The 14,201-nt window shown below is 45.7% G+C and overlaps 1 protein-coding gene across 1 annotated transcript in view; it reads left to right on the plus strand.

Annotated features, from left to right (window-relative positions):
- Positions 1 to 14,201, plus strand: part of PCCA (propionyl-CoA carboxylase subunit alpha) — a 2,516,110-nt gene that overhangs the window by 990,318 nt on the left and 1,511,591 nt on the right. The window contains exon 10 of the mRNA XM_085622263.1: positions 7,754 to 7,856. Coding sequence (XP_085478389.1) covers positions 7,754 to 7,856 — 103 coding nt within the window. The remainder of the gene's footprint in view (positions 1 to 7,753; positions 7,857 to 14,201) is intronic.

Consider the following 14,201-nt stretch of genomic DNA (forward strand, 5'->3'; position numbering starts at 1 on the left):
CGGTTTCTGGCATTTCAGCCGTCTTCAGCCAGGCTTGCTTGAATCCAGTGGCAAAGTGAGCAAGGGACTCACGTCTGAGCATACCCTGCCAACTTATGGCGAACAAAGCAAAAACCAAAGCAAATGATGGACGGAGTGTTGAACATTGCAAGCACTCACCCCCAGTCAACTGATCTGGGTTTAATCCATCACCATTCTTTAGCCCACTCTGCCACCCCAGTTCAGACATGGCCATATGCAAATCAGTCTGACCCTGTGCCTCATGGGAACAGTCCAGCCTGAACTGCCAAGCCATGTCTTTCCTGGACCGGAAACAAGCTTCCTAGGACCGGTTTCTGGCATTTCAGCCGTCTTCAGCCAGGCTTGCTTGAATCCAGTGGCAAAGTGAGCAAGGGACTCACGTCTGAGCATACCCTGCCAACTTATGGCGAACAAAGCAAAAACCAAAGGAAATGATGGACGGAGTGTTGAACATTGCAAGCACTCACCCCCAGTCAACTGATCTGGGTTTAATCCATCACCGTTCTTTAGCCCACTCTGCCACCCCAGTTCAGACATGGCCATATGCATATCAGTCTGACCCTGTGCCTCATGGGAACAGTCCAGCCCGAACTGCCAAGCCATGTCTTTCCTGGACTGGAAACAAGCTTCCTAGGACCGGTTTCTGGCATTTCAGCCGTCTTCAGCACTGTTCAACACTCCGTCCATCATTTCCTTTGGTTTTTGCTTTGTTCGCCGTAAGTTGGCAGGGTATGCTCAGACGTGAGTCCCTTTCTCACTTTGCCACTGGATTCAAGCAAGCCTGGCTGAAGACGGCTGAAATGCCAGAAACCGGTCCTAGGAAGCTTGTTTCCGGTCCAGGGAAGACATGGCTTGGCAGTTCGGGCTGGACTGTTCCCATGAAGCACAGGGTCAGACTGATTTGCATATGGCCATGTCTGAACTGGGGTGGCAGAGTGGGCTAAAGAATGGTGATGGATTAAAGCCAGATCCGTTGACTGTGGGTGAGTGCTTGCAATGTTCAACACTCCGTCCATCATTTCCTTTGGTTTTTGCATCCCTTTCAGGGCCCTAGATTCATGGCACCAGTGTCGGTTTCTTGCATGGCTGTGCGTTCCTGGCGCGGAAAGCTATGTACAAGAACTGACGTCGGCGTGCGAGGGCTGCGTCTAAGTACTCCGAACAATGTCATCCTGGCGATTACGACGACGGCCGCGGAGCCGCGGACGATGCCTAGCGACATGCAAGGGTATTGCTGACGAAAAATCTTTCCGGATCCAGCCTGACTCCTGGGGATATTCTAAGGTAAGGAATCTAACTAACTAATGTTTCTTACAGATATATCGTTACCGAAGGTAAGTAACTTGTTCTTTATGAATACAGACCCATTCTCGACTTAAAAGTAGCCAAAAAATGAATTTGATCCTTGGAGCGACAAGTATGCAGTGGATTCTGGGTGGGAGATGGCGGGTGATTGTGGAGTTACAAGGGACTTATCAGTTGTATCTCTGGAGTGCTGTCTTCTCCGGTGCTTCTTGTGACATTCGTCTGGCTGGTGACTCCTTTGCAGGATGTTCCCTCTTCAACTGGGATGACCCTCCCTTAATCCAGATGTTGTATCTCCTCCCAAATTTCTGTACCTATACCTATGTACTTCCAGGGATGCTACCTTTTTTTTCTTTTTCTTTTCAATCTGTTTATTGTTTTTTAAGGAAAAACAAACAGTTTCATACACATGGTAAAGAGTTGCCATTTCAATACCCATATGTGCAACAAAAAACAAATGCCAGAGTTACTTAAATCCATACATGTTAGGTTATCAAAATGATACAACGTACAATGAATCCAGAGTGGCGGGGATCATAATAAATGTGAAGAAATATGCATATGTACCAGAAGTATGTAGACTATAAAGTGTAAACACTGTTTCTTGTAACTCGTACAGCATCCTATATAGAACCCTATACATTGAGGAGTGCTACCTCTTTTATTGCTAAATTTGATAGGGTCTAACCTGCCCAGCTGACTGGGGGGAAGTCAGCGACATTAATTTGTCTGTCACTCCCTCTTTACAGTCATGGGCTTGCATTTCTTTTGCCTTGTCTCCGGATGGCCTGTTGTAGGAAAGTGGCTCTATATATACTGTTCCCAAATAGGTACAGTGTGTACAGAGTCCACAGCCCCCAGAGGTTTGGCAGAGGCTAAAGTTAGATATAACCTTACTCTCTAAAGTGGTAGCTTGGTCGAGCAGTAAGGCAGTATCAGAGGACAGTGTAAAGCATTTGTTGTACACACTCAGCAAATGGTCTCACACACTCAAGAACTGAACTCTAGGCCAATGGTTTGTATATAAAAATATATGGTTGTATTATTTTAGAACCAACAATCGGTATCAAAATATACTTTCTCAGAATGAGATGCTTTAGGTAAATACTTTGCAATAGGCAATTGACTTTTAAATGCAATAGTTACAGTTTGCTACAATAGGCAACACAATTTCAAATACAATAATACATTGAGCTCAACGGGAATTTTAAGTTATTACTTTTCTAACTCCAGGACTGGATCCTAGATTCAGTCCTGGGACAGTTCTTGGAAACAAATGAGTAAATAAGTTTTAGTTACTGTAGTGATTTTTAAGCAATATTTTGCTATTTTAAAAGTTGACACTTTGAAACTTTTTCTAATCAAATTACCAATGTTATCCTATGGGAGGAAATTCACTTAGCAGGTAAGTGGGGTTATGGTTACTTTTTCTAGGTCAGTGTTGGATCCTGGATCCAGCACTAGTGTACCACCTGTAAGCAGTTGAGAAACTGTGTTTAAGTTATACAGGCAATTTTTAACGAATATTTATATGTTTGCAAAATCGACACTGAGAAGAAATTTCACAGAAAAACAGTCAATGGTTTCCGATGGAAGAAAATTCAAGTTATGGGTAAAGTATGTTCTCGTTACTTTTGTAATCCAGTGCTGGGCTCCTAGGCTCAGTACTGGGACATCTATCTAAACCAGGTAAGTAATTACGTTTTCACAGTTGGTACGATTTTTAAAGAATATTTGTAGTTTGCAAAAATCGACAGAAGAAATTTCACTGAAAAACAGTCAATGGTTTCCTATGGAAGAAAATTGAGTTAGTAGTAAGTACGGTTGTAAGTACTTTTTAGGGTTTGTGCTGGGCACCAAGATCCAGGACTGGGATCTCTCCTAATAGCAGCTGAATATTTCCGTTTTCCTTACTCTGTTGATTTTAGGTGAATATTTTAAAGTTTAGAAACTCCACACTTAGAAGAAATGTCAGGTGAAACCAGTCAATGTTACCCTATGGAAGAAAAGTGAGTTATCAGCTTTTGGGTAAGTACTCAACTGGCAGAGTTAAGGTTCTAGGCATAGACTCAGGGGTCTCCCAGGGTCAGGTAAGTACAGTTGTTACACCCTCAGCGGCAATGGGGCAGCGTGATGCAGAGTGAGTTAGGCCCAATGTTATCCTATGGAAGGCAGGGGGCCCTTGGTTGGTGGCTGCTGATTAGCAGGCCATGCGGCCGTGGGAGCTGGGTTCCTGGTCACTTGCTCAGGGCAAATGGGGAAGTAGGTAGGAGTAGAAGTTGTACTGCCAGGCCCACTCGGGCGGCTGGGTGCAGGGTGCTTTTGAGCCGTCTGGCCCTCAATGGATTGCAATGGAAAAGCTCAAGGACGAACAAAGGCTGCAAGCTCGGGGACGGAGATTCTTCAGGTGCGACCACCACTTCGAGAGGTAGGTTGGGTAGTTGGAGGATAGGTAGGTACCCAGGAGTTGGGCACAGGGGGCTGCAGGGCACCGGGTGCAGGGGTGCCTTTTGGTGTCGGGAAATCTTACCCTCTGTTGATCGCGGTTGGGAGGGTCCCTGGTTCTGAGGCTGCAGGCGTCGTCGGGAGCATCGAGGTGAGTCCTTGGGTGCCAGATTCGGGGTCACAGTCGCCTCCGGGGTTTGTGAGGTTGCTGGCCACGGGAGATGCCGGGATTTTAGCAGGGGAAGGTTCGAGGGTCGACAGGCCGGTAGGGCTGGGGACAAAGCAGTTGGTGTCTTCCTCTTGTTAGCAGCTGCACGGCAGGTCTGATTTCTTCTTGATCTTCTTTGCTGTTTTGGAATCTGGAATGTTCAGGGTGCCCCTAAATACTACATTTAGGGGCGTTACAGGTAGGTAAAGGGCAGGGACCACTGGGTCCCTGCCCTGGGGTGGGTACACCCTCTATCCTGCCACTCTCCTGTGGGAGGGGGGCAGTGGCCTAGTCCTCATTGGGTAGGGCTCCCCATCTTCAAGATGGCGAGAGCCCGGGAATTTGCTTCACCACGCCTCCCCCACCTGAGGGGTGTGGCAGGGGATGGCACACCCCCTGTCCTTCCTTGGGGTTTCCGGCCAGTCTTCCTGCCAGAGAGGGGGTTTACAACCGGTAGGGGCCAGTTGCTGGGTACAGCAAGTGGCCTCGAGAAGCTCACAAAAGCGGCATGCCTTTGAAGCTTCCCCTTCCCATCCTGGGGGAGGAGACCTAGCACCTCGCCCAGGATGTGCATTGTTGCAGGCCCAGGAGAGCGGATGGCTTTCTACCCAGGGGTCCAGCAACATGTCTGCTGTGTGGCAGCCTAGGCAGCCCCTCAGACCAGACGTGGATTTTAGGTTAGGTTCAGGGGGCATCTCTAAGATGCCCTCTGTTGTGCATTGTACATTAAATCCTGCATTGGCATCAGTGCGGGTTTAATGTGCTGAGAAGTTTGATACCAAACTTCTCAGTCTTCAGTGAAGCCATCATGGTGCTGTGGAGTTCGTGTTGACGAGCTAGAGGGGTGGCTGATGTATGCCAGGGCAGTGTATGTTGTGGGCATGGCACACAGGTGTGCCATGGCGACTCTGTTTTGTTCTATACCCAGACACTCAGCCTGCAAGGGCAGTGTGTTTGTGTCTGGGTACAGGTCCTTTAAGGGTGGCACAATAAGTGCTGCAGCCCTTAGGGGCCTTCCCTGGTCACACTGACCTGGGTAACTACGGTACCATTTACCAGGGGCTGACATGTGGCCAGGGTTTGCCAAATTGGGTTTTAGGTTTCAGCATAGTTTTTAGGGAACGAACATAGGCCCTGGGCACCTGATTGACAGGAGCTCAGGGCACACTCAGTCAAGGTACATTCAGCAATTCAGCAAGAAGTGGGGGCAGACCATGCAAGAAAGATGGCACTTTCTCACACCTGTTACCCTGTTATTTATTTATTTAATGTGATTTTATATAGCGCAAACATTACCCGAAGGTGTCAGAGCGCTTTACAAAAGAATGAGTTGCGTTGCATAAGGACTTTGGATTGCATGTGTTACATAAGAGATACAAACAGAAAAAATTGCAAATGTACAAGTTGTAAAGTCATTCAAGGTAGAGATACAAACAGAAGAAAATTGCAAATGTCCAAGTTGTAAAGTCACTCAAGGAAGAGATACAAACGGAAAAATTCAAAAAAACACATAGGAATGGAAGTAAGTACAAAGGTCCACTACATATACTAGTGGTTAGAGTCCTATATCTACAAATAGTAAATTCCCTCACGATTACATTTTAACAGCGATTAGGCTTGGACAATTATGTATTACATATTTACATATATATATATTTATGACTCTTCAGTCATTGTATATCCTGGTGGCCTGGGGTCAGTAGAAGGTCTATTACATGCTTAAGATGGGAAGCAACTGTCGTCCTGAGGGCCAGCTGTCTGGAACTGTTACTCATTCTGACAGTGGGAATCAGCAGGCTCAGAACTCCTCTGAAGGGAATAGGCAGTGAGAGCATTGGTGTCTACTCTTGATAAAACATGGAGGTGTTTCATGCGAGTCTGCCCTATCATGTAGTTCAATAGGTGCTGGTGGTGTGAACAAAGTCATTCAGCAGCGGTCCTATGGGCCACATATGGGATGGCATGGTCACCTTTAAATCTTGAGTCACCTTTGTATCTTGACCCGCCTACTTCCCAAACAATTACTACTATATCTCAATGAGGTGGCATGAGCAATGAGGCTATTCCACTCCCTCTTGTTTCTTTGGGGGGGGGGGGCGGGAGGGGGGGGCTGGATTTTCTACTTTCCTTATTTGGAGTTCCTTCCATCCTGGGTGCCTCTGTTCATAACAGCTGGGTTCTGTGGATGGGTGTGCTGAACGTCTTTGTGAATGCCTTAAGAAAGTGTAGGATTGCAATGTTTTGGTAGTTTCTGCGGTCCCATTTGTTCACCCCGCCAGGTGCTCTTGCGTTGTCAACAGGCCCATTAGGTCCCTTGGTTTGGGGCAGAGGATGGTTTCAGTGCCAGGTCCTGGAATCAGTGGGCAATATTGTCGCTGACTTTTGTATGACAATGCATTGTTCCTTCTGACTTACCCCATCTTCTCAGTCGTCCATAGTCTACCCTGGTAGATCTGACCACTGGGCCTGATGCTGTTGGTGTGTTTTCCATTCTTTCGCAGCGTCTAGGGTTTGGCAGTCAGTCCCTCTCTTAAACTTGTCCTGCCACTTGTATGCTCTTTAGTTTGAAGAAGGTGAGTAGTTGCAGGGTCCAACCTCTAGGCAGCTGGTGCAGCCTGTACACATAGCCTAAATGGTTGTCAGCGTTAGCTGGTGCCGACTAGTTCCTGTAGTACATCAGTGTTCCCCCTATTGCAAACCAGTCTCAAGGTCTAAATGGGCTATGGAAGTTCTCACTGTCTCTACTTGGGTCACCACCTCTGCCCAGGAGAGTAGTCTGGTCTCCCTCAGGAACTTACACAACATCCCCTCCTTCTCAGCAGCTCTCATGCTGCCTGCAACTCATCTGGCTCCCCAAGGGTCCTCACTAGTTCAAAAAGCAACAGCCATTCCCTTCAAGGAATCTTCTCTGCTGCTAAAGCGGGAAGAAGGCACAGCGGTTTGCACCTGGCTGGGATTTTGACATTCTGAGGCCCAAGTCTTTCGCTCTCAGACAGTCCAAAACTCATCACTGGAGGACTCAGAAGCACATTGCAGTGAATCCTCTGGACGGGATTTTGACAATCTGAAGACCAAGTCTTCTGCTGTCAGGCAGATCAGGGCTTCTCACTCGAAGCCTCAGTAGCACATTTCAATGAATTCTTTAGTCCACAGTTTTAGATACTTTTTTGCAAGTAGTGCATTTCCTATCAGGATGTTGAAATATGTTTGGGCGTGGAGCAGCGCTCAACTAGCGTGAGTCCTGCTTGAACTAAGCCACACCCCCAAAGGTATATACATAAGCTTTATCATATGTCTTGTATTAAATGTAAACCACCTGACACTTAATTATGACACTGCTCTTCTACCTGGTCACACTCCCTTCACAGTTTACTTTTTCCTCCTGTTCCTTCTGGTTGTGCAGGCTCTATGGTTTGCAGTAGTGCTCTCTGGTGTACCCCATGCCATCTTAATGTAGTGTTGCATGTTTTTGAGTAAATTCTCCAATCGGAGATATTGAAGGAGGATAAGAACACAAGCAGGTGATGGTAGCAGTTTTGACAGAATACTAGAGATTGCACAGCAGTAGAAGGCTTGGCTTTGCGGACAAATAACAGTAGTTATTGACTCCATTTGGGGCGCTCATCTGAGCATATTTTCCAGTTCCTAATAATACTTAAGCAATGGAGATTCCATAGGATCTCATAAATATAAGGTAGTATAATATTTTTGTTAAAATCATATAGCTCTCACGTGTGGCAGTTTAAGTGTATTATTTTCTTTGTTCTCTTATAGGGAAGGTTTCAAATTCTCATCGCAAGAAGCAGCTTCAAGCTTTGGAGATGATCGGTTATTGATAGAAAAGTTCATTGACAATCCCCGGCACATTGAAATCCAGGTCTGTAAAAAAAGATACTCCGCTTTTTTGTGAATGTTTAAAAAAACTTCTTATTTTCAAAACTGTCATACACTTTCTCCACAAAGGTAACTTTCTTTTCATTTGTTTTAAAATCTTTTTATTTCTATTTAACCTCCACCTAACCTCAATAGTTGTTACAGATAACATACAGGAGTCTCACTGTTGAATCCAGGCACTAGCTATGGACAGTAAACACACTTCCATCAATGATCATTCATGCCAACAGCGTTTCATAGCGGCCAAAGCTCAGTTGAATTTTACATGACTGATAATCTGTCTCTAATGCATGTCCCAAACTTTAGGGTTATTGTTGATTTTTGTGAGGAGAAAAGCCACACAGATTAATATTGCCCATTGTTTCATTATTTCAAACTGCAGCAGTACCCAATAGAAACCCCATTCCTGAAGTTGTCCTAGTGATGCCATCAAAAATATTGTGTAAAAGTGAGATAATGGGCAAACGTAATTCGTTGTACAACACCAATTATTTTCACAATCATTTGTTGGAGTTATCAATCCTTTATCTGCAAGACTAATGAAAGGAAATGTTAATTTAATCATTGTTAGTAACCTCAGTATTGGGAATAGCCTCAATTATCTTTTAAATAATCCTGCAGCTACCTGGAATTGCAATCTTCCAATGGTAAAAAATAGAACCCTTAGGAAAGTAATCTTTTCTGGAGGTATTTTATTCCAAATGCTCCTAATTTAACATGAAATATATTCAAATGTTGTTAAATGTAGAGACAAATATGACTGGTAAAATATTTGTCTCTGCCATTAATTTAACAGCTTGATTACATTAATGGAAACCTCAGTGGAGATGATCAGTAATTGATTAAAAATGAAAAGAACATTTTTCTTTATGTAGATATACTTTTAATAACTTGGCTTCTTCCTAAGACTGGCAGACGTTCTTCAGAAATATGCCTATGGCAGTACACTGTTGTGAAATACCAGTCAAAGCCAGGTAAAACATAGTCAAGACTAGTCTTCACTTTGCTCAAGATATTGAAGCAAATTCCTTTTAGAGAAAGAGAGGAAGACTTTACCATGAAGGGCCCTTTTAAAAGTAAATCAAATCCAAGTACATTAAGTTGCTGAAGTCTACATGAATGGTACTTTGTCATTCGCTGTTCCACTTTAAAGCCAAATGATGGCTCACAACTAAATATGTGTGGGCAGAAGGGGCTTAAAGTTTTACAGTTGTGTATCTATGAATTCTTAAACCGTTATCAGCTTTTTAATAATGACAAGATGCAACATAAGATCTAAGAAGATTGATTGTTGAGTAACTGTTTATTTCTTGCAATAATAATGAAATGTAGTTAATTTTTCCTAGCACAGAAGCCTGTGTGGCTCCATAAGATCACCCATTAATCAAATAATTGTGTCCATGATAACCTAAAATATTTTAACTTTTGTAGAATTCTGGATGAGTGCCATATCCTCTTCCAAAGAAGGTGACACTGAATTTTCCTGACTGAGAACACCTGTGCATCTGACATTGCTTGCTAAACAAAGCAAACACAAGGATATGATGGACGGAGTGCTTAAACTTTTCAAACTCTAAGTTGGCAGGGTATGCCAAGATGTGGGTCCCTTGCTCACTTTGCCACTGGATTCAAGCTAGCCTTGCTGATGAAGAATGTTACCCAGAAACATGTCCCAGGATGCTTGTTTCCAGTTCAGGGAAGACCTGGCTTGGCAGTTCGGGCTGGACTGTTCCCATGAGGCACAGGGTCAAGACTGATTTGCATATAGCTGGGTCTGAACTGAGGTGGCGAAGTGAGTTAAAGAACGATGATGGATTCAACCCAGATCTGTGATTAGGGATGAGTGCCTGAAAAGTTTCAGCGCTCCGTCCGTCATCTCCTTGTGTTTGCTTTGTTCGCCCTAAGTTGGCAGGGTATGCCCAGACGTGGGTCCCTTGCTCACCATGCCACTGGATTCAAGCTAGCCTGACTGATCTAGGGTGTTACCCAGAAACCGGTCCTAGGATGCTTGTTTAAGGTTCTGGGAAGACCTGGCTTAGCAGTTCGGCTGGACTGTTCCCATGAGGCACAGGGTCAAGACTGATTTGCATATAGCTGGGTCTGAACTGAGGTGGCAAAGTGAGCTAAAGAAAAATGATGGATTCAACCCAGATCTGTGATTGGGGGTGAGTGTCTGAAAGGTTTCAGCGCTCCGTCCGACATTTCCTTGTGTTTGCATTGCTAACTAAACATCCTGGATTCACTAGAACATGCAAACACAGTGGAAAATAAACTATTTTATTGGCATTTCTTAAAGACTGGATATCATGAGTGTGTTGGCCACTATGGAATTGCAATCAGCTCTACCTGATGTTGCCTTACTGTTACAGAACCTGTTACAGAACCCTCATAATCAAGAGAAACGTGGCCAGTTCATTAACATAAGGGCTTACACAATCCTAAGAAGCTTTCTGTTGTCTGTGCGGCACTGTCTGGCCTCCAGCTGAAGAATATATTGGATCCAGGTCCTGACAAAGATATGCTTGTCCAGGTTCCAGTCACTGTAGCCCTTAAGGTACTTTGGAATTGCAGTGTGCCACTCCATTTTAAAGTATTGGGTGGCTGGATAGGAAAAAGATGGAAGCTGTGTCCTCTTCTCATAAGTTCCATGACGATCCATCAATTAAAATCCCCACACTGCTGCTTTCTTTGCCATCATGTCTACTTTTTTTCATAGCTGCAATACACAGTGTGCCTACTGACGTCATAAAATTAGTGATCCTTTCAAAGTAGGTAGCAAAGAAAAGTTAATTGTTTCATTTATGCAGTATTAAGCCTTCAAAAAATTACAGAGGCTCTCTCAAAATAGAAATTAAGGATGTTCATTGTCATATCATGTTATTGTATCATCTTCTTGCAGCTCTCTTTGGCTTACCTTTTTATACAGTGCGTTTTTATTTTTAGCAGAAACATATTTGCAAAAATCCATGGGATATCTTGAATCCATGCTGGATAGGTTTGAATCTCCCTGAAACTTGTTCTTCCCCTCGCTAGTTACCTACTTCATTTGGGTGAGGGTGTGAGGGGACATAGCCTGGTGCAAAGATTAACGCATTGCAAAGTTCACTTAGCTACACTCCAGGGTTTGTGTGGTGTTTGAACTCTTCACAAAGTTCATTGTATGTAATTTTACTAAGAGGAGAAGGAGGAGAACTAGGAGAAAGAGGAGAAGGACTAGGAGGAGAAGATGTAGGACGAGGAGTAGGACTAGGACAAGGAGGAGGATTAGGACGAGCTGGAGGAGAAGGAGGCCATTGTGGAGAGGGAGTAGGTGGAGAGCTAGGACTAGGAGGAAAATGACCAGGGGGAGGGCTTGGACTAGGAGGAGGACTAGGGCTAGGAGGAGGAGGAGGAAGAAGACTAGGAGGAGAATGACTAGCAAGAGGAGGACTAGGAAGAGGACCACTAGGACTAAGACTAGGAGGAGAACTAGGACTAAGACTAGGGGGAGAGCTAGGACTCAGACTAGGAGGAGGAGTAGAATTTAGGAGAAGGAAGACTAGGACAAGGAGGAGGATTATGACTAGAACAAGAAGGCCTAAGATGAGGACGATGAGGTGGAGTAGGACGAGGCAGAGGAGGAGGACTAGGGTGAGGAGGAGGAGGAGGAAGACAAGGACTGTGAGGACGAAGAGTAGGAGGATTAGGAGGAGGACTAGGATGAGGAGGAGGATGAGAAGGAGGAAGAGGAGTAGGATGAGGAGGAATACTAGGACTAGGAGGAGGAGGCCATTGTGGAGAAGGAGAAGGAGTAGGTGGAGAGCTAGGACTAGGAGGAAAATGACCAGGAGGAGGGCTTGGACTAGGAGAACTAGGGCTAGGAGGAGGAGGAGAAGGAAGACTAGGAGGAGAATGACTAGCAAGAGGAGGGCTAGGAAGAGGACAACTAGGACTAAGACTAGGGGGAGTACCAGGACTAAGACTAGGGGAGATCTAGGAATAAGTTTTGGAGGAGAAGTAGAATTTAGGAGGAGTAGAAGGAGGACTAGGACAAGGAGGTGGATTATGACTAGGAAAAGAAGGCATAGGACAAGGAGGTGGAGGTGGAGGAGGAGTAGGACGAGGCAGAGGAGGAGGACTAGGGTGAGGAGGAGGAGTGGGAAGACCAGGACTGTGAGGACGAAGAGTAGGAAGATTAGGATGAGGACTTGGCCAAGGAGGAAGAGGAGAATTAAGACGAGGAGGAGAGGCACTAGGGTGAGGAGGAGTTGGATAGGATGTGGAAGAGTAGGACAACGACTAAGGGGAGTAGAGTTAGGACAAGGAGTAGGAGGACTAGGGGGAGGAGCAGAAGGACTAGGAGGAGAAGGACGAGGAGGAGGATTATTACTAAAATGAGGAGGATTAGGAGGAGGAGGAGGGGAGGGATGTGGAGGAGGAGGAAGACTAAGACTAGGAGGAGGAGGCCATGGTGGAGAGGGAGGAGTAGGTGGAGAGCTAGGACTAGGAGGAGGGCTTGGACTAGGAGACGGACTAGCAGGAGGAAGAGGACTATGAAGAAGAGGACTAGGAGGAGGGCAACTAGGACAAGCAGGACTAAGACTAGAAGGAGAGCTAGGACTAAGACTCAGAGGAGGAGGACTAGCAGCCAGAGTAAAATTGAGGCATAGAAGTACTAGGAAGAGGAGGGGGACTTAGAGGAAGACTAGGACCTTGAAGGATGACTAAGACTTGGAGGAGGACGAGGAGAAAGAGGAGTAGAGGACCAGGAGGACGATAAATAGAAGGACAAGGACTAGTACTAGAAGAAGGAAGAAGATGAGGACTAGTAGGAGGACTTAGAGGAAGAGGACTAGGACTCTGACAAGTAGGAATACGGTGGGAAGAAAGAGTAGGACAATGAGGACTAGTATGAGGAGGAGGACTAGTAAGGGGAGGAGGAGGATGAATTGGAGGACGACCTGTAGGAGAACTGGAAGGAGGACTAGTGCTAGAAGGAGGATGACGACTGGGAGGAGGACTAGGCTGGGGAGTAGGACTCAGACGGGGACTCGGACGAGGAGGAGAAAGAGGATTAGGACGAGGAGAACTAGAAGAGGAGGAGGGCTAAGACTTGGAAGAGTAGCACTAGGAGGAGGGCTAGGACGAGGAGGAGGACTAGGAGGAGGATTAGGACGAGGAGGAGAAGGAGGGGGAGGAGGAAGAGGGGAACTAGTAGGAGGAGGAGGACTAGGATAAGGAGGACTTAAGCTAAGACTAGAAGGAGGGGGAGAACTAGGAGGAAGAGTAGGACGAGGAGGACTAGAACTAAGACTAGGAGGAGGAGTACTAACAGGAGGGGGAGAACTAGGAGGAGGAGTAGGACAAGGAGGGTTAGAACTAAGGTTAGGAAGAGAATCACTAGCAGGAGGGAAAATCTAGGAGGAATAGTAGGACTTAGGAAGAGTAGGAGTCGAGGAATAGAAGGAGGACCAGGACGAGGAGTAAGAGGAGTAGAAGAATAAGACTGGTAGGAGGAGTAGGACTGGGACTCAGATGAGAAGGAGGACTAGAGCAAGGAGGACTAGGATGAGAAGGAGAATTAGGACAAGGAGCATGAGCATGAGAAGGAGCAGGAAGAGGAGTAGAAGACTAGGAGGACCAGAACAACGAGGACTTGGAAGAGAAGGAGGAAGACGAGGAGAAGGATTTGGAGAAGGACTAGGGAAGGAGGAATAAGGCTAGGAGAATGACTTGGAGGAGGATTACGGCTACGAGAAGGGGGACTAGGAGTAAGAGGGGGAGTAGGAGGAGGACTAGAAGGAAGACTGGAACTATGTGGTGGAGTAGGAGGACTAGAAGGAAGAGGAGGAGGAGAACTTGCTCCCTCCTTAATTGATTGATGATGCTCCAAACCTTGATTTAGAAAACACCTTTGGGCTTTACTATCCACATGGGCTGCCAACAGAAGAAAGTGCCTCGTTTGCAGTGGTGATTAAGAGGGCAGCCAAAGTACAGCATTAAAGCTGCCCTTCATTAGGACTAAATCAAATATTTTGGAAGAAATTCTACAGTCTGGCCGGCATCATATGAGCCCTTGTTCACATTTAATGATGCCCTCACAGATACTCTGCTGGTTACCTGGTTAAAGCCATGTTCTTGCCTGCATGTGAACAGGCAGGTGTGCGGTTATCATAGACTGGCTCTTGGTGCCTCATATTTTCTCAGCAAGCACCCCACTCCAGAGAGCCACTAAGGTGAAGTACAACTAATTTCTAACCAATTCTCTAGACAGAGAATTTGAAAGGATTGACACCTTTTGGCAAACTAAATTTTCCTCTGCAAACTTTGGAACTGCGATCCGTAAAGG

Source organism: Triturus cristatus, chromosome 8 (assembly GCF_964204655.1).
Source record: "Triturus cristatus chromosome 8, aTriCri1.1, whole genome shotgun sequence".
Lineage (NCBI taxonomy): Eukaryota > Metazoa > Chordata > Amphibia > Caudata > Salamandridae > Triturus > Triturus cristatus.